This window comes from Mobula hypostoma, chromosome 6 (genome assembly GCF_963921235.1).
Source record: "Mobula hypostoma chromosome 6, sMobHyp1.1, whole genome shotgun sequence".
Classification (NCBI taxonomy): Eukaryota; Metazoa; Chordata; class Chondrichthyes; order Myliobatiformes; family Myliobatidae; genus Mobula; species Mobula hypostoma.
Window position 1 is genome coordinate 136,492,310 of NC_086102.1, and position 21,113 is coordinate 136,513,422.

Consider the following 21,113-nt stretch of genomic DNA (forward strand, 5'->3'; position numbering starts at 1 on the left):
TTTCCAGTGAATATCCGAATGCCTTATGAAACCTTGATGCACCAACCGGCCCCAGTGATGTCGGGAGTTAGGGGCTGCGATTCATTTTACATGATCACAATGCGTGAAGTGGAATAAACTCGAAGATGGAGGCACCAGGGACTACAGATGCTGGAATCTGGAGCAATAAACAATCTATTGGAGGAACTCAGTGGGTCGGGCAGTATCCGTGGGAGAAGGGCTATCGTCCACGTTCCGGGTCGAAACCCTGCATCGGGATTGCCCGTTAGATGTTTGTCAATTATGTGTTCCCATAATAAAGAACCCTGGTGTTTCCGATTGGAGCACGCACACGCATTTGGATCATTGCGAAGGGTGGACGGTTGTAAGGAGGGTGAGTTTGCCTGCCGGGATGAACGGTGTGTCGTACGCCATCCGTGCGAGCGGTCGCTAATCCGAATTTAAATAACGGGGTGGTATTTGTCTGAAGCCCGCCTCTTGCAAGTTCTTGTGTAGGCGGAAGTTGCAAAGCGACCTGGGGGTGTTCCTGCCGTTCTGTGTCATTCCTGTCTGTCTGTGAGCGCGGAGGGGGGTTGACCGTCTACCAGAGCTCTGCACTTCACATGTCCGTGTGTGGGCGCAGAGAGAAAGGAAGCTCTCCCGTCCGCCGGCTTCCATACACGAACTACTCGAGCCTGTCGGGGCAACCTCACCGAACTCTCGGCGCCCGGGATGAGAAGCCGACGCGGACAGCCTGAGAAGCTGCGCTCTCTGAGCACGTCGGGCTGAGAGCAGAGGCGTACTGCGAGCACTGCTCTATCGACATTCCCTCCTCGGATCCCCCCACTCATCTCCCCTTGCTGAACCGCCTGAGAAAAATGGGGAACAGTTTCTCCAATGTATCGGCTTTCCAGTCCTTGCACATTGTCATGTTGGGGTTGGACTCGGCAGGAAAGACCACCGTTTTATACAGGCTGAAATTCAACGAGTTCGTCAACACGGTGCCCACCATCGGCTTCAACACGGAGAAGATCAAGCTGGGCAATGGGACAGCCAAGGGCATCAGCTGCCACTTCTGGGACGTCGGCGGCCAGGAGAAGCTCCGGCCCCTCTGGAAGTCCTATAGCCGCTGCACCGACGGTATCATCTACGTGGTGGACTCGGTAGATGTGGAGAGGCTGGAGGAAGCCAGGAGTGAGCTGCACAAGATCACTAGGATCTCGGAGAACCAGGGCACGCCGCTGTTGGTAATTGCCAACAAGCAGGACCTGCCCAAGTCGCTGCCGGTGGCGGAGCTGGAGCGGCAGCTGGCGCTACACGAACTCAGCCCGTCCACCACCTGGTATGTTCAGCCGGCGTGTGCAATCATCGGCGAGGGGCTGCACGAAGGCATGGACAAACTGTACGAGATGATCGTGAAGAAGAGGAAGGCGTTGAGGCAGAAGAAGAAGCGGTGATCGAATGCGGGGAGGAAAGAAGGACCGGGACTTGGTGTTCAGCACTCTCGGAACCCAAATGGGCTCCTCGGAGGTCCTGTAGAAATGCACAGATACACACATACATATTTATCTAAGCTAAATTGAACTAAGTCATACACCAACAGAATGAACTGGCAGAATCGGCGGCTTGACCCAAGTGACCAGTTCAGCGCATTAGTGAATGGAGAGTGGCTACGGACAGGAGGTGGGTGCACACTGTTTCTCGTTCGCCCTTCTGCGTAGCCCTGATGGGCACGGGGCATTTACAGTTTGGAACTTTTTAATGCGGATTCCACCCCGCCATTTGCGATCTCCATGCACCCAGCCTTCTGCCTGAGAAATGCATTCGCCGTCCACACGCCGCTTTCCTTGCCGCCGTTCACACGGGTGGACCAGCGGGCTGCGGCACAGTAAATCTCTCCTCGCCTCCTTCGGAAGGACCGGCCGTCAGCCTCGGAGCTGTTGGGGAGGGAGATGATCCAGAGGGGGTCAAGGTTCGACGAAAGAAGAGAAACAAAAAGGATATTACAGAATGGAGCTTGTGCGGAAGGAGAACTGTAACCCCGATCCTGACCCCGTGGCTCCTTGTCGCTATATTTTGATTGTACCTTCTTAAGTTTAATACTTTTTAGCCCAATATTATAAGCTGAAATAGGTAAGGCTGGCCCTCACCTTTACATCATTTAGGTACTGTATTTATCTGCATGTCTTTGACGGTCAGAATGAATTACGATCTTGGGATAATAAAGAACGAGCTTGTGATACTAGGATGATGTGGTGCTTTCTGTCCTTCGCAGAGATCGCCTGTTGTCTTGTTATTTTTAAACTCACTGGCCTGTCCCAATTTCATTCTCCCGCTCTAGATTCCATCTCTACCGAGTACTATCATCCCTCATTGGAACAGTGGCTGCACGATTTCAAGCTCAGATTTATCAGTGGGTACTTACAATGCAAATCACATTTGTAAAAATATAGCTGATTATTTCTCTAATGTAATATTCTACCGAAACGAGTAAATTACGTACATTTGTGTGGCCGCTTATGTGCAGGTACCTATATACCGTGCCCCGGCGTATATAGTTCAATTGCGTTGATACACACAGGATAACGGTAATTTTATAGGGAATATTAGATCTGTAGAATAATTGCTTCGTGTGCGCCAGTACTATACACTATACACTACACACACACACACACATAGTTCGATTATGTACACACGAACACATTTATTAGAATATTAGATTTGCAAAATAATTGCTATCACCATACAGGGATATTGTGTTCTGATTTTATTAATATCTATAATAAGAATTGCATTTGTTTGATGAAAGCATTTTCAATAAGCCATATTTTAGTGCTTTTGATGCTGACTGAAATATTGTTTTATGTCAACATCTCGTGTATGCATGCAGTGAGTAACTTTGGGGAAAAGGCTGAGGGATATAAGTGAGGAATCTCCTTTAGGTGTGAGTTTGTAAGGATAAGATGAACCAGAAGCCTTTTATCCACAGATGAAGGGATTTGCCCATGACCACAGCATTGCTCAAGTGCTGGAAGGTAAAAGAGCAAATAAGGGGCAATCAGTTGGGAGAGGGGCTGAGAAATCATCGCAGATTCTGATTTATGTGCTGTTGTTGGGAACCGATCTGCTGAAAACGAAGCTCAATGCAGAATGGAAAATCATACTTGACTCATATTAACTGTGTCATTGCAGACAAATTGTTCACGGTATTTGTGCTGTAGCCATGCTGTAACAATGTCTGAGACTGGGGATTCGAAGTTTATATCCGTGAAGTTGTGAAGGCTCGTACGCACAGAAAAGCATTCCACGTCTAGGATCTTTGCTCCCACCAAGCTTATTTCAAACAATTTGTAACCAAGGCAGCATCTATGGAGGGTCCAGCGGAGGTTCATGAAAATATTTCAGGGAATAAAAGGGTTAGCATATGAGGAGTGTTTGATTGCTCTGGCCTGTACTGGCTGGAGTTTAGAAGAATGAGGAATGAGGGGGAAGCCATTGAAACTTATTGAATATTAAAAGGCCAAGATACAGTGGATGTGGAGAGGATATTTCTTACAGTGGGGGAGTCTAGGACCAGAGGGCACAACCTCAGAATAGATGGATGTCTCTTTAAAACAGAGATGAGTAAAGTCTTTAGCCAGGTGGCGGTGAATCGGTGGCTGTGCAGGCCAAGTCATTGGGTATATTTAAAGCGGAGGTGGATAGGTTCTTGATGAGTAAGGGCATTAAATGTTATGAAGGGAAGGCAGGAGAATGGGGTTGAGTGGGATAATAAATAAACCATGATGGTATGGCAGAGCAGACTTGATGGGCTGAATGGCATAATTCTGTTCCTATGTCCTAAGGAGAGTAAACAGTCAACATTTCAGGCCAAGACACTGATATGTTAATATTTGCTCCCCTCCATGGCTGCTGCCTGATGTGCTTGTTCCTCTTGCATTTTGTGCGTGTTGCTCAAGAATTCCAGCATCTGCAGAATCTCTTGTGTTACTAATTGCTGCTAAATCTGTTTGACTGAATGCAGGTGACAGATTAGTGCTCATATTCTAAGTATGTTTGGATGAGGGTGGAAACATTTTCAGAGAAAAATGTATTTTACAACTCCCTTCTCAATAAAATGACATTGTTTACTGTGGCCAGTTACAAAAAAAAAGATAACGCTATCTGCAGGCCTCACCTTGTAACTTATGATCCTTTGTAGCAATTTAAATCTAGCAATTTAAGGGGATTGACCAGTCAAATTATGAATAGGAAACATGAGAAGATCTGCAGATTATGAATAAAAGCTGCTTGATCCTCATGATTATATAGAGACCAGGAAGAGGATAAATTTGCACACATGAAATCAGACATTTATGAATTTACCTGTCTCTGTCTCATTGCCCTTCTCACGAAGAACTCCACAATCCCTTGGCAGTTCTTCATTTTCACATTGTTAAAAGGTTGAAATGTTGAACAATCCGGATGTTTACAAAGGTAGGGTGGGCATCACATCTAAAGCGAAAATACGTCTTACAGTCACTGTGGCTTTTTTTTGTTCCCTTAATGCGTAATGAACTTTTCCAAGCATTCTATGAAGGCACTGACCCTATTAAATGGAAAACATTCTGATCTACTTAACAACCTTTCACAAAGGCTGGTAGATGCATATCTTTGTACAGGTTCTTCATGCATGCATCTGCATCAGTGTGCTTGCTTATGCATGCATGCATTTTAATTGCATGCAGTTGCGATTAAACAGTTGTGTTTGCATGTGAAATATAAGCACACATGCATACATGTGTGCGATCATACAATACAAACTACCTGTATTTTCCAGAAATAATAAATCATCTTCTGTTGTTTACTTTTTAATTTCTTGACAATAGTTCACTGGGAGCAAAGCCAATATTAAATTAGTTTGATTTAATTCGCTTTACCTACAACTTCGATTCTCAGACTGCTGCAGCGATGAGACATAGATCATATAGTTAATTGCCTTGCACTTTCAAATTTTATTACTTTGTGGTGAATCAATAGGTGCTGTAGAATTGTGTGCAGTTGACAATTAGATGTGGTTATTTTGCAAAAGAAGCACAGGTCCTCTGAATCTGTGAATCTTCAGAGATGTTGGAAAAAATTATCTATTTTAGACAAGGATACAGGAATGTTTGGATTTTAGCATTATTGCTGATGCCGAGAATAATAAATTCAACTACATTCTCAATAAAGACCTCTGCACTTACAGTTCTTTAAAATGTAGATCTCTCCTGCTCTCATGATCTGATGTGTATGTATCTTTTTACTTGTTGCATGTATGCTAATTTATGTGAGTTTCCTCTTAAACCTTTTATCTTTATTTACAAAAGCTATTGGCAGGAGGTTGGGATGACGTGATGGTGTTTTGTTTCAGCCTACGGCTTGATTGAGGTCAGACACTGTCCCAGAGGCAGCAAACCGTCTTTTCCCATTCTTCCCCTCTAACTCAGCGTCTCACTTTCCACATTTAAATAGCTATCTCCCTGTCATGGTCTGGTAGCTCACACAGAACCAATCTGTTCAGATTATTTTTTTTGCTCAAAGTAGAATTTACAAAACCAGTCAAAAAATAAATTCCCAAGAGCCTTACATTGTTAGAACTTCTGCTCCAGTCAGATGGGTGAGAAAACGTGTTCAAAAAGATTATATCTTTAACTCTTGTTCAGGGTAATTGAGCAATGCATACGTTATAATTTACAGGCTGTGCTCATCAGTAGTTGCAATTTAGCGCAACTTCTTACACTGATATAACTGCACATACTTAAGTTTCTCCTCTTTATATTCTCTCTTCTGAAGGGACAGCTGCTTGGATATGGATTAAAGTGAATGAGTTGGGGCTTGTTGAGAAATTCTTGAGGTTCTATGCCAACATGCTGGCACTTCTCTGCAGAAATTTAGATGCTTTATATTTATTGAGATACATAGTGTCTAATAGGCCCTTTCAGCTATGTTGCCAGCAACCACTCCCCTTCCCTCCGCATTAATCCTAGTCAAATCGTGGGGCAATGTACAATGACCAATTAACCTACCACCAACTGGTATGTCTTTGGACTGTAGGAGGAAACCAGAGCACCCAGAGGAAACCCACATGGTCACGGGAGAACATACAAACTTACAAACAGTGGTGGGAATTGAACCTGTCTCACCTGCACTGTACAGCCTTGTGCACTATACACTACCATGGGATCTCCCAATCACTCTTTGTGAGAGGAAGTCTCTTGAAAGGCATCAATAGAACATAAACCAGGCCATGCTTCTTCAGTACTTACCCTAGAATCAACTAACTGAAGCTGTGCCAATCGGTGAGGCCCAGCAAGTCCATTATTTCAGTGGAGAGAAATGACCACGGGTAAGAAAGGCAAGTATTAGGCAATTCACATTTTAAGTAGTTGTGTTTAGATATATGTTTTAATTGCTTATAAGTGACTTTAACTTTTCATTTTAACTTTGCAAGTTTCAGTAATATCTGGGGTAGTTACCATATTTGGCAGTTTTGGGCCAGAGTTAAGACAGAGGCTTAGCTATCAAGAGTTATTTTAAAGCTGTCTAGGCCCCTACATGTATTAACATCACATTGTGTCTTGCCATTTAGGATAAGAATGCCTCACTAGTATATACGGACTGCAGGCATGTACTTAACATTACTTCAGCAGAAGCCATGGGGTCTCACTGCTGGAAAGAATTGCTTAAGCAGGCCCTAAAAGAGAGATTAGCTTTAATTGTCACATGTACATTGAAACGTACAGTGAAATGCATTGTTTGTGTCAAATCAAATCAGTGGGGATTGTCCTGGGGGCCGCTCACAAGCGCCAACATAGCATGCCCACTATTTACTAATCCTAACCCAAACCATACATCTTTGGGATGTGGATGAAACCAAAGCACCTAGAGGAAATGGGGAGTGTGTACAAATTCGTTACAGACAGCGGTAGGAATTGTAAGCTGATCAGTCATTGCTTGCACTGTAAAGCGATCGTGCTACCTACTACACTACCATGCCAATGCTGAAAAGAGAATTTCCCCTGACAACTGAACTTAAGCTGTTCCTTATGTCCATCTGTATATTTTCCCGACTAGTGAGTGAGATTTAAAACAACTTTCTTCACTCAGTTCAGATCTGCTGGCCAAACGTTTAGGCTGTACATGAACAAAGCAATAAATGAGGGAAAACAGAAAAAAAAAACTGCAGATATTGAAATGTAGAGCAACACACAATCTGCTGGAGGAACTCAGCAGGTCGAAAGGCATTGCTGAGAGGAAAGAAATTGTCACGGTTTTGAGCCGAAATGCTGCATCAGGACTGAGAGAGGAGATGGTCAGCAAAGAGAGAAGGGGAATGCCAAAAAAATGACTGAAGCGATTGGTGGGCTGCGGAGGCAGGTCGTGCTCGTTAGGGGAGGGGAGTGGGGCTGAAGGTGAATGACAGATGGAGGCACAGAGATAGGAGGGGCAAAGAATTGAAAACAGTTGGAACAAGGTTTGAGAGTGGGGGGGAGTGTGAAGATGGGGTACAGCTGCTGGAAAGAGACAAGTGTAATGGATTCTGACAAAGGAATTGAGAAAGGAAACTATCAAGAGTAGAAGTGAGGTGGAACCAGATGGGAAGTGGTGTGGAGGAGAGGGTGACCCTATGTGTGAAGTGGGAGGGAAAATTGGACAAAGATGAGTGAAAGGGGCTGATAGAATATGAGAACGGGGATAAGAATAGGGTAATCAAAAGAAGAAGGAGATAGAAGAGGGAAATGATGATGATGTGTTTGCCGAGATTGGCAATTAGCTTGCAGACGTTTCATCACCAGTTGAGGTATTTGTCTTTGGGAGTGCTCATGTTTATATACTGCCATCCCCACCTCCAAATTGCTTGCCTCAGTCCTGATTGGCTACCCCTTCAGTAACCTTTGAATTCTATTGGCTTGCGCTTCTTTGGCTCTTAAGGGTTCGTAGATGGCATGGATTTCAATATGTTTGGGGAAATAATGGCTGAAGATAGTGTTTCTTGCATTCTGTTGAAAAATAAATTGAATTTTAGTAATATAGCACATCCCAGAGTTCTTTGAGTCAATGAGTATTTGATCGAAGGAAGGGATAAGACTTGAAGCACAATATTCCTGGCCACAGATGCTGCAGTCATGATTGAGGTGGAGGTAAAAGTGGAAAGGGAGTTGTAGTTTTGATTTGAAAGAATATGGTGGCAATGATTTCAGAAGATATTCTTGGGGGAAATCATCAGGTAAGGTAATATGATTGCAAATTAGAAATAAGAAGGTCATGATCACTCACAATCTACCGCATTATGATCTTGCACTTTATTGTTGAACTGCACTGCACTTTCTATGTAGCTGTTACAGTTTAATTCTGCCATGATATTGTTTTACTTGGTTCTACCTCAATGCACTGCGTAAAGATTTGATCTGTATGGACAGTATGCAAGACAAGCTTTTCACTGCATCTTCGGACATGTGACAAAAATAAACCAATTTCAATTATAGCCCTTCCCCCACTCCCCTAGAAGCCACATGGAAATAAAGGAAAAAGAATGTTGGGAGACCACAGATAGTTGTAGAGTAATAGCAGATGATTTCAACTTCCCTCATATTGCCTTTGTGCTTAGGGCTTGGATTTTAAGGCATCCGTTAGTCTTGCGAGACCATGGATCTGCACCTGGAAAGACCGGCATTTGCCCATGCTGCAAGTCTCCCCTCTCCACGACACCGATGTTGGCCAAGGGAAGGGCATTAGGACCCATACAGCCTGGCACCAGTGTTGTCACAGAGCACTGTGTGATTAAGAGCCTTGCTCAAGGACACAACATGCTACCTTAGCTGGGGCTCGAACTCACAACCTTCAGATTGCTGGTCGAATGCCTTAACCACTTGGCCACATGCCCACAAGCTTGGATAGAGCAGAATTTATTACATGAGTCCAGGAAAGCCTTCTTAAACAGTATGTCAGTATGTTGATGGGCCCACTAGAGACAAACCTCCTACATGAAATTAACTGGGCAAATGACAGAAGTGTCAGTGGGAAAGCACGTTGGAACAGTGACCATAATTCTAATTTTTAAATGTTATGGGAAAATATAGGACTAGCCCACAGGTTAAATTCCTAGACTGGGACAAGGTAAATTTTGAAGTGTTTAGACAAGATTTCTGGAGGTTGACTGACAGAGGCTGTTTGCAGACGGAGGGATGGTTGGCAATTGGGAGGCTATTAAAGGTGAGATAATTCAGAGGCAGCATTTTCCTTTTATAGTGAAGGGCAAGAATGGCATGATTAGGGAACCCTGGATGATGAAGGATATTGAGGCTCAGATCAGGAAAAAGAAGGAGGTGCATGACACGTATAGGAGCTGGAATCAAGCAAATCTCTTGAGGAGTTTAAGAGATTGAGTTCACAAGAAGGAAATCAGGAGGGCAAAAATGGTGAGGAGAATCCCAAGAGATTCTTGAAGAAAATAAGTGGGAAGAGAATATTTCCCTTAACGATCAACATGGTTGTCTAGAGCTGCAAGATAATGGTGCAATCATCACGCGTTATGACCAAAGGAAGAAATGGCTGGAGTCGTTTAATACTTTTATGCAGGGCTGTTTATTCATTGCCTCAAAAATCAAACTTACAACAATTAGCAAAAATAACAAAAAGAAAACTGCCAATATTTACAAAAAGGTATCTACCAGAAAACACAATCATAGATGCATACTATTTCCAGGATGAACTCCTGGTTTCTCGATCTCTCACTGACCTCCCTGTCATTTTTTTTTAGGCATTAGGACATCCCACCATAAATTACCCACCAAGTTAACTTAAGGCTACACATGAATCAGAATATGATGCACAATGTAATTGTAACTATATTACAAAATAAACAGAAGCATCTATCATGAATACAAGATACAAACAATATATACGCATTTACACATCACCATTAATAAATAAATGGAATATTCTTCGATGTATGGCAGGAAAGGCATCATAAAGATGATCCATTATACAAATATACTGAGGGAAGAACTGTGTGCGTATGTACGGAGTGCATTTACTGAGCGTTCTCTGTCAAATATGGGTAAGGTCTTAATGAATATTTCTCACCTGCATTTACTATGGATAAGGTCATGCAAGCTAAGGAATTAAAAGATATCCACATTAAGGGTCTTCCAATAAATACACATTAGAAAAGCATAAGTGCAGGAGGTCTTAAAGCATTTTATGGTGGATAAATCCCCAGGGTATGACCAAGATAAAAGAAGTTTGGTATGGGCCCGCAAATCCTAAGAACTTTCTACAGGGGCACAATTGAGAGCATCCTGACTGGCTGCATCACTGCCTGGTATGGGAACTGTATTTCCCTCATTCACAGGACTCTGCAGAGAGTGGTGTGGACAGCCCAGCGCATCTGTAGATGTGAACTTCCCACTGTTCGGGACATTTACAAAGACAGGTGTGTAAAAATTGCCCGATGGATCATTAGGGACCCGAGTCACCCCAACCACAAACTGTTCCAACTGCTACCATCAGGGAAATAGTACCGCAGCGTAAAAGCCAGGACCAACAGGCTCCGGGACAGCTTCTTCCACCAGACTGATTAATTCATGCTGATACAATTGTTTTCTATGTTATATTGATTGTCCTGTTGTACATACTATTTATTGTAAATTACTATAAATTGCACATTTAGACAGAGATGTAACATAAATATTTTTATTCCTCATGTACATGAAGGATGTAAGTAACAAAGTCAATTCAAGTGCATTCTAGAGCATTGTGAGAAGCTAGCAAAGTGGTTGCGGTGGCCCTGGCAGAGATACTTGTTCTTTCCTTTGACAAAGATGAGGTACTAGAAGACTGGAGGGTGCCAAATGTTGTGTCTTTATTCAAAAAAGATTGTAAGGTCAGGCCAGGGAATTGCAGTCCTTTGAGCCTAACGTCAGTGGTGGAAATGTGCTGGAGAGGATTCTAAGGAACAGGATCTACCAGTATTTCCAAGGACAAAGACTAATAACAAATAGTGAGCATGGTTCTGGCATTTCTAACGGTGCCTTAACAAAATTTGGTTACATTTGCTTTACTATTGCTCAGCATTTTTGAAAAGAAGACATAATTTGTTTTTCGCATATACATCGAAACATAGAGTGATAGCCATTGTTTGCATCAAATAAAATTAGCGAGGATTGCACTGGGCAGCCTGCAAGTACTGTCACATTTCCACTGCCAACATAGCATGCCCACAACTCTCCAATCTTAATCGTGTATTTTTTGGAATGTGTGTTCAAACTGAAGCACCAAGAGGAAACTGGTCAGAATTATACCCAAATCAGAATGCTAATATATTTACAACTGTAATTATAGGTACAAGGCTGTTGAGTTACTGTTTTCTGTAACAAATTCCAGTACTGACTGTAATTTAAAGCAAGTGACAAAAACAAAACACCATCAACATTCAATTCTAAGGACATTCTTTGAGTTAAACCCAGGGTCTAATCTGCAGAAATTAAAACATAAACTGCTGGAAACACTGGGAAGGCTAGGCAAAACCTATGAAGAGAGTAACAGTGTTAACATTAGTTAACTGTTTCTCCTGCACCAGATATTGAATAACCTGCTGAGTGTTCTCAGTTTCTGATTTTATTTCAGATTTGAAGTGTCTACATTGTTTTTGACTTGCTGTTCGACTTAGGCAGGGAATATATGCATGAACAGAATATCTATGAAAGAATTGGATTCAATTTGAATATGTTTTACTTCTTTAGCATTGACATCAGCTGACATATTTTTCAGAAATCTAAGGAGCCAAACTGACTAACATACAATAATTAAATGTAATAATAGCAGAAATGGCTGGAAACAGCAGGACAGGCAGCACCTGTGGAAAGAGTAACAATTAAGTTGAGGAATCTTCATCAGGAAATGCCTATCTCTCTATCTGCATGCTAATTGATTTGCTGAATATTTTGAGCATTTTCTGGTTTTATCCAGTTTTACCTAGTTTTATGAGGGGTATCAACAGGGCGAATGCATCGTAGGCATTTTCCCCTCAGGTTGGGTGAGATTAGAACTAGAGATTTTAGCTTACAGGTGAAAGGTGAAGTAGGGGAACAGAGAATGAAGCAAACATGGATTAGACTACCAGAGCAAGTGGTAGATATGGGTTCAATTGTAACATTTAAAAGAAGTTCGGACTAGATGGGCTGAAGGCCTGTTTCTGTGTTCTATGACTCGACTTCAGATTTGCAGCATCTGTAATTATTTTTTCAGTGATGAGTGATGAACAAGTCAAGTGAAACAAACTAAATAGTCACTGAATGTCTGGTCATTGCGTCCAAAGATGAATATTATTCCATTTATAATGACCACTCTAAATTATATCGTGAGCTAGTCAATTGTCATATGCACAAATGCATGTATGCACAGGTGCAGTAAAAACTCTACATACAGCAGCATCACAAGCATATAGCTTTAAAGACAAATTCAAATTTATAAGAAATAGTTTTTATAATTAATACCAGAATGATATGCTTACATTTGTATTTATTACATTGAAGTACAGTTACATAAAGAAGCAAAATGCTTTGCCTGAAAATTCATTGATTTCTGGAAAAGGGAATTCAAAGAGATAAATCAGACTCATGTCTCTGGAATAGTTTTACAATGAATAGATTAGGCCTGCGGTCAATGAAACAAAACAAACTATGGTAATAAAACTGAATTAAATAATAAATCATAAGAAACACTCAATCGCTATGATGGGGGTTGGAGGGAAAGAATTAGTATTTCAGGTTGATGACATTTGTAGCTCTAAGTAAATAAATACATCATGGTCATCATGAGCTTGTTCTCTCCTCATAGATGCTGCCTGACTCAAAGACATTTCTGGCATGCTCGGGTATTGTTAAGGTTCTAAAACGTATCCTTCTTTGACAGAACATACACAATAGAACAGTACAGTACAAAAACAGGACATTGGGGCCAAAGTGTTAGTCATAGAAAAGTATAGCACAGAAACAGGCCCTTCGGCCCATTTAATCCATGCCAAAACTATTTAAACTGCCTCCTCCCATCGACCTGCACCCGGACTGTGGCCTTCCATACCCATACCATCCAAACTTCTGTTAAATGTTGAAATCGAACTTGTATGCACCATGTGCTGGTAGCTCATGACTCTATGTTTCCTTTAAAAAAGTTCACCTTTCACCCTCATGACCACTAGTTGTAATCCCACCCAACCTCAGTGGTAAAACCCTGCTTGTATTTACCCTATACTGTATATACTCTTAATTGTGCATACATCTATCAAATCTCCCCTTAATCTTCTACTTTCCAAGGACTAAAGACCTAACCCCCACCCTCCAATTCAATCTTTCCTTATAACTCAGGTTGTCCAGTCCCAGCAACATCTGTACTCTTTCAAACTTATTTACATCTTTCCTATAGGCTGGTGACTAAAAGTGTACACAATACTCCAACTTAAGCCTCACCAACTTCTTACACAACTTCAACGTAACTTTGATTTCTGAAGGCCAAAGTCCCAAAAGCTTTCTTTATGACCCTATCTACCTGTAGCACAACTTTCAATGAATTATGTATCTGTATTCCCAGATCCCTTTGTTCTACCACTCCTCAGTGCCCTATTGTTCATTGTATAAGACCTACCCTGGTTGGTCCTACTGAAGAGCAACACCTCGCACTTTCTGCATTAAATTCCTTCGACCATTTTTCAGTCCATTTTTCCAGATGCAAGCTCTGATCATCTTCTTCACTGTCCACAACACCCCCAATCTTAGTGTCATCCACAAATTAGCTGAACCAGTTAACCACATTATCATCCAGATTGTTGATATAACAACAACAGACCCAGCACCGATCCTGGCGGCACTTCACTAGTCACAGGCCTCCAGTCAGTGCGGCATCCATCTATTACCACCCTCTGGCTTCTCCCACAAAGCCACTGTTTGATACAATTTACTACCTCATCTTGAATGCCAAGCAACGGAAACTTCTTGACCAGCCTCCCTTGTCAAATGCCTTGTAGAGAACATCCACTGCTTTGCCATAATCAACTTTCCTGGTAATGTCCTCAAAAAACTCTGTTAAGGATGGCTAGACATAACCTACCATGCACGAAGCAATGTTGACTAGCCCTAATTAGTCCCTGTCTATCCAAATACTCATATACCCAGTCCTTTAGAATACCTTCCAATAACTTACCCACTACTGATGTCAGGCTCACCGGACTATAATTTCCTAGTTTACTTTTAGAGCCTTTCTTAAACAGTGGAACAATATTAGCTACCCTCCAATCCTCCAGAAACCTCACCTGTCGCTGAGGATGATTTAAGTATCTATGCTAGAGCCCTTGTAATTTCTGCAATTTCCTCCCACAGGGTCTGGACGAACATTTTGTCAGGCTCTGGGGATTTATCCACCCTAATTTGCCTCTGGACAGCAAACACCTCCTCCTCTGTAATCTATACAGTGTCCATCACCTCACTGCTGTTTTGCCTCACTTCTGTAGACTTTGTGTCCTTCTCCCAAGTAAATACAGATGCAAAAAAATACATTTAAGATCTCTGCCATCTCTATTGGCTCCATGCAGAATTACCAATATTGTCCCTTGCTGTCCTTTTGCTCTTAACGTATCTGTAGAATCCTTTAGGATTCTTCTACACCTTGCCTGCTACGGCGACCTCATGCCCTCTTTCAGTCCTGATTTCTTTCTTAAGTGTTGTCTTGCTTTTCTTGTATTCCATAAGCATCTAATTTGTTCCTACTTGCCTTTCCTGTTAGGCACATTTTTTAAAACTAGAGTCTCAATAACTCTTGAAAACCAAGATTCTCTAAACCTGGTATCTTTACCTTTTATTCTGACAGGCACCTACAAGCTTTGTACTCTCAAGAGTTCACTTCTGAAGGCCTCCCACTTCTCAAGTACACCTTTGCCAGAAAACAGCCTGTCCCTATCCACACAAGCTGGATGCTTTCTGAAACCATCAAATTTAGCCTTTCTCCAATTTAGAATCTCAACCTGTGAACTAGACCTATCTTTTTCCATAGCAACACACACAAAATGCTGGAGGAATTCAGCAGGTCAGGCAGCATCTATGGAAAAGAGTAAACAGTTGACATGTCGGGCCGAGACTCTTCTTCAGGGCTGAGAAGTAAGGGGGAAGATGCCTGAATAAAAAGGGGGGGAGGGGAGAGGAAAGAGGCTAACTGGAAGGAGGTAGGTGAAGCCGGGTGGGTGTGACAGGTCAAGGGCTGGAGAATAAAGGATCTGATAGGACAGGAGAGTGGACAATAGGAGAGAGAGGAGGGGGAGGGGACCCAGAGGGAAGTAATAGGCAGGTGAGAAGAAGTGAAAGGTCAAAGTGGGGAATAGAGGAATCGGGGGAAGGAGAAATCGATACTCATACCATCAGGTTGGAGGGTACGCAGACGGAATGTAAGATGTTGCTCGTTAAGTGTGGCCTCATCTTGGCACTAGTGGATCCACATGTCAGAATGGGAATGGGAATGTTTGGCCACCGGGAAGTCCCACTTGTGGCAGATGGTGAGGGGTGCTTTGAAACTTTGAAATAATGGCATTATGATCACTGGATGTTTGTGTTCCTCTACACAAACTTCTGTCACCTGCCCTGTCTCATTCCCTTATAGGAGATCAAGTATCACGCACTCTTACGTTGGGACTTCTATGAGTTGATTAAGGAAATTTGCCTGAACACATTTGACAAACTATGCCAACCAGTTCTTTTACAGTATGGGCATCCCAGTCTGTGATCTTTCTACAGATTTGTTCCTCTAAATCCTGTAGACTGTTGTGTGTGGTTGATAAAATAGTACTGTTAACCTGGATAAACCTTTCTTATTCCTCAATTTTACTCATGAAGCCTCACTAGATGAGTTCTCCAGTCTGTCCTGACTGAGCACTTCTGTGATATTTTCCCTGACTACTAACACCATCCCTCCCACTCCAATCCCTCCCACTCCATGGCATTTAAAACAATGGAACCCTGGAATTCCGAGCTGCCCAGTCCTGCCCCTCCTGCAACCAAGTTTCACTAATGGCTACAATATTGTAATTCCATGTATTGCCCCATATCCTGAGCTCATCCGCCTTTCTATAATACTTCTTGCATTGAAGTATATGCAGCTCAAAACATTAGTCTCACCTTTTGATTCCTGACTTTGTCCAAAGTCTTAACATCTGTCTCCACAACCTCTCCACTAACCGTTCTGGCACTCTGGTTCCCATTCCCTGGCAAATCTAGTTTAAGCCACCCCATGCAGCACTATCAAACATTTCCACCAGGATATTTGTCCCCCTCCAGTTCAGGTGCAGATTGTCACTTTTGTACAGGTATTACCTTCCCTGATGCAGAGCCCATTGATGCAAAAATCTGATGCCCTCCCTCCTACATTAGCTCCTTAGCCACATGTTAAATTGTATGTTGTGCTAAACTAATTAAATTTTCAACTAAACTAATCCCTTCTGCTGACAAAGTTTCCATATCCTTCCATTTGCATAGCAGTTAGCATAACACTAATACAACCAGTGCTCCAATTTCCTCCCACATTCAGATAGCTGCACCTTCTCCTTTATGGTAGCAGTGAGAAGAGGGTACATCCTGGGTGATGGGAGTCCTTATTGATGGGTGCTGCCTTCCTCAGGCATTACCTTCTGAAGGTATCCTTTATGCTAGGGAGGCCAGTGCCCACGACAGAGCTGGCTTAGTTTACAACTTTTTGCAACTTTTTCCAACCCTGCGCAGTGGCCACTCAATACCTGTTAGAATGTTCTCCACGGTATCCCTGTAGAAATTTGCAAGGATCTTCGATGACATACCAAGGCTCCTCCAGCTCCTGATGAAATATAGTCACTGTCATGCCTTCCTTGTATTTGCATCAACGTGATAGATCTTCAGAGATGTTGGCACCCAGGAACTTGAAACTGCTCACCCTTTCTACTGCTGATCCTTGATGAGTACTGGTGTGTCTTCCCCCGACTGCCGCGTTCTGAAGTCCACAATCAATTCCTTGGTCTTACTAATGTTGAGTGCAAGGTCGTTGTTAAGACACCACTCAACCAGCTGGCCTATCTCGCTCCTGTATCCCTCCATGTCACCATCTGAAGTTATGCCAACAAAAGTTGTGTCGTTAGCAGATTTATAGATGGTGCTAGCCCCACAGTCATGGGTGCAGATAGAGCGGGCTAAGCACATATTCTTGAGGTCTGCAGGTGTTGATTGTCAGCGAGGAGGAGTTGTTATTTCCAATCTGCACCTACTGTGATCTCCTGGTGAGGAAGGCAAGGATCCAGTTACAGAAGGAGAGTAGAGGCCTGGGTTCTGGAGCTTGTTGTTTAGAGTTAAGAGTATGATTGTTGTTGAATGCTGAGATATAATCAATAAACAGCAGCCTGACGTAGGTTTTGCTATTGTCCAGGTGATCCAAGTGGAGAGCCCCTGAGATAGCATCCACTGTAGATATATTATGGTGATAGACAAATTTCAGCAGTTCTCGGTCCTTGCTTAGGCAGGAGTTGATTATTGGCATCATCAACCTCTCAGAGCACTTCATCACAGTAGATGTGAGTGCAATTGAGTGACTGGCATTAAGGCAGCTCACCTTGCTCTGCATGGGCACTGGCATGATTGTCACCCTTTTGAAGCAGGTGGGAAACTTTGACTGCAGCAGTGAGAGATTGAAGATGTCCTTGAACACTCCCGCCAGTTGGTTAGCACAGGTTTTCAATGCTTTGCTAGGTATACCATCAGGGCCCGACGCCTTGTGGGGGTTCACCCTCCTGAAAGATATTCTGATGTCGGCCTCCGAGTCCGAGGTCACAGGGTCACCAGATGCCACAGGAATTTGCACAGGTGTAGTTTTCTTCTTCCTTCCAAATTGTGCATAAAAGACGTTGAGATCATCTGCGAGTGAAGCCTCACAGGCATTCATGATGTTAGGTTTTGCCTTGTAGGAAGTAATGGCCTGAAAACCCTGCCAAAGCTGACATGAAACCAATTCCATCTCTAACTCAATGGAAATTATTTTTTTTCACCCTTAAAATAGCCCTCCATAGGTTGTATCTGGACTTCTTGCCTTATGGTCTTATCACAAATAAACTAGGAATTACGCATGATATACTTGCTATGTAGAGATTGTTGATGCAGAATCGTTCTCAGCAATTTAAACCAGAATTTATGCTAAGGTTATAGCAGGTGGGATTGCAGAGATAACAAGCGAGATGGGAACAATATTCATATATTTTAATATCGACAATTCTTATTTGTTAAACGTGATGGACAGAGATTATAATTAAATATTAAGCTCATCAATCAACTTAACATTAGAAATTCTGTGATTACCTCTGTGTAAGCCTATTGTTGTCAGATTAAGGGATAATTACATTGCATTGATAATGAAAACATGTATAATGGTGGAAAACCATATTATTTTGAGAGAATGAAATTAAATTCTAAATATAAGCAGCTGTAGCTAATTGGACCGCATCTTTGCTCAGTGAAGAGATAACGTCTCCCGTCAGCTGGTTATAAAAATTCAGGTGAACTGATGTCAGGACGGTTTCAGCCCAATTCATTATGAATGTTGCTCAACAGCACCAGGCAGACAACCTGCATTAATGAATCCATAACAAAGACCAGCTCTAAAAATGGAGATGTTAATACTAACGGCAGTAGAAGGTGCTCTCCAGGGGCTGAGATAATGAATTTTTGTTCAGACAGAGGCAACTTTACTCTGCTCTTAATCCATTATACCTGATCGAGAAGCATGTGATGTTTATATTGGATATATAACTTTGAGGAAGTAAATCCATCTCCCCACCATTGCAAACCATGAAATGGATGACAATTAAATTGAACTCCCCACGAGACTGTCTAACTTAAAAGACAATTGTGATCATCTCTATTATCAGGATTATGTGAGATTTCTGAAAGGACACACTCCTACACTTGTGTTCATCTTGCTTGGTCATAACTTTTTTTATTATGGGCTCAATCTATTTAAAATTACTGTACTTGGATGTTGCTTCCTGGGGCAGGCTAAAAGACCAGTCACCAACCAAATTTTTTATCAACTTACGCAGTTTTTAAAATTCTGATCATTTGTCCCTCCTTGACTTCCTTTTATAAAACACTGGCAGTCATACCTACAGCAACCTAGATGTCATACCCTGGGATTCTCTCCTTAAAGTTAGCTATTCTCTTTCTTACCCTAACTTCAACATATGCTTTGAAACCAAACCTCTTGACCAAGTTTCTTGACACTTCCCAATCGGGATTGATGAGTTAGTTTGACAGTAGTCTGTGGATTATATCGTGGCATTTTACTATTTTACTACATTTTACAAGTTATAGCATAATGCAAATTTGTTGTTGCCTGGTGCTTGTAGTCTCTTTCTCTGGGAACCCAAAAGATTTGGTATGGGCGTCTGTTTCTTGTTCCACTCATGAGTCATTTGTGGCAATGTGTTATTACTGATGATGTTATGGTAGAATGCTTAGAGATATTCAAATGTGAGACAAATTCAACATAATTTTGTGAAAGGCAAGTCATGTTGATCAATTCTTTAAATGGTGAGAGACTGCAGTGCTCTGAGTTGCTGAGGGATCGGGTGATCTGATATAGCGTTTACAAAGGGCAAGAATGCAGGTTCTCCAAGGAATTAGGGAACCTAGCAGAACGTTATATATTGCCAGGGGAATTGTATGAAGAGCAGGGAGGAGTTACTGTAAATTTCATAAAGGATGGAATTGGTGTGACGACATCTGAAGTACTGTGTACTGGAATCAGAAACAAGAGAAAATCTGCAGGTGCTGGAAATCTGAGCAACACACACAAGATGCTGGAGGAACTCAGCAGGCCAGGCAGCATCTATGGGAAAAAAGTACAGTTGATGTTTTGAGCCGAAACCCTTCGGTAGATTGGAGAAAAAAGAGTTGAGGAGTAGATTTGAAAGGTGGGGGGGATGGGAGAGAGAAATGCCAAGCGGTAGGTGAGACTTGGAGGGGAGGGATGAAGCAAAGAGCTAGGAAGTTGATTGGTGAAGGAGACAGAAGGCCATGGAAGAAAGAAGAAAGGTGGGGGGGGGGAGCTCCAGAGGGAAGAGATGAGCGGTCAAGGAGATAATGAGAGAGGGACAAGGGAATGAGAAATGGTGAAAAGGGAGGGGGTGGAGGCATTACTGGAAGTTTGAGAAATTGATGTTCATGCTATTCAATTGGCGGTTACCCAAACGGAATATAAGATGTTGTTCCTCCAACCTAAGTGTGACCTTATCCCGACAATGGAGGAGGCCATGGATGGACATATTGGAATGGGAATGGGAAGTGGAATTAAGATGGATGGCCATTGGGAGATCCCGCTGTTCTGATGGACAGAATGTAGATGCTCAGCGAAGCGGTCTCCCAATCTACGTCGGGTCTCACCGATATATAAGAGGCCTGTTGAGTTCCTCCAGTATTTTGTGTGTGTTCCTGTGTGTTGGGTTGGTCTCCTTACTTAAATAAGGGTATTTAATGTATTGGAAGCAGGTCAAAGAAAGGTTATTGGACTAAGACTTGGGGAAAAATGGGTTGTCTCATCAGGAATGGTTAGTCAGGCAACTTTTGCATCTGCTAAATTCTGAAGAGTGAAAGGGGACATGATTGAAATGTAAGGTCATGAGGGACCTTGACAAGGTGAACGTGGTGAGTATATTTTTGCTTGTGGGAGAATCTAGAACTAAGGATGCTTACAAATTTGCAGGGTTCCCCATTTAACACAAAGATAAAGTGAATGATTTTATTTCTCTCTTGGACAGAGTTTTTGGAACACATTTTATTAAAACGGAGTCTTTGAATATTTTAAGGCAAATGTAGGTGGATGCTTTATATGCTTTAAAGAGAAAGGTTACCGTAGGTAGAATGGAAGCTGGAATCAGAGCAGCCATGATGTTAGGAAACGATGGCTCTAGCTTCTATTTGTAAATTTTGAAGACAGTTGGCAGTTGTGAATTTGACAAAGCCTTAGTTAGGATTAGGGCGCTGGATGGAATAGTGTAGAATAAGCAATACACTCACTATGTATTCAGTCATACCTACAAGTTCATGTGGACACTTGCT

General features: G+C 42.3%; 1 protein-coding gene across 1 annotated transcript; it reads left to right on the forward strand.

Annotated features, from left to right (window-relative positions):
- The first annotated feature begins 430 nt into the window (after positions 1-430).
- arl4cb (ADP-ribosylation factor-like 4Cb) lies at positions 431-5,153 on the forward strand. Its single transcript, XM_063051801.1, has one exon. The coding sequence runs from the start codon at positions 858-860 to the stop codon at positions 1,434-1,436; it is 579 nt and encodes a 192-aa protein (XP_062907871.1). The 5' UTR covers positions 431-857; the 3' UTR covers positions 1,437-5,153.
- The last annotated feature ends 15,960 nt before the right edge of the window (positions 5,154-21,113 follow it).

What these genes read in the sequence shown, in the direction of transcription:
- arl4cb (XM_063051801.1), top strand. Translation starts at nt 858, where the DNA reads ATGGGGAACAGTTTCTCCAATGTATCGGCTTTCCAGTCCTTGCACATT.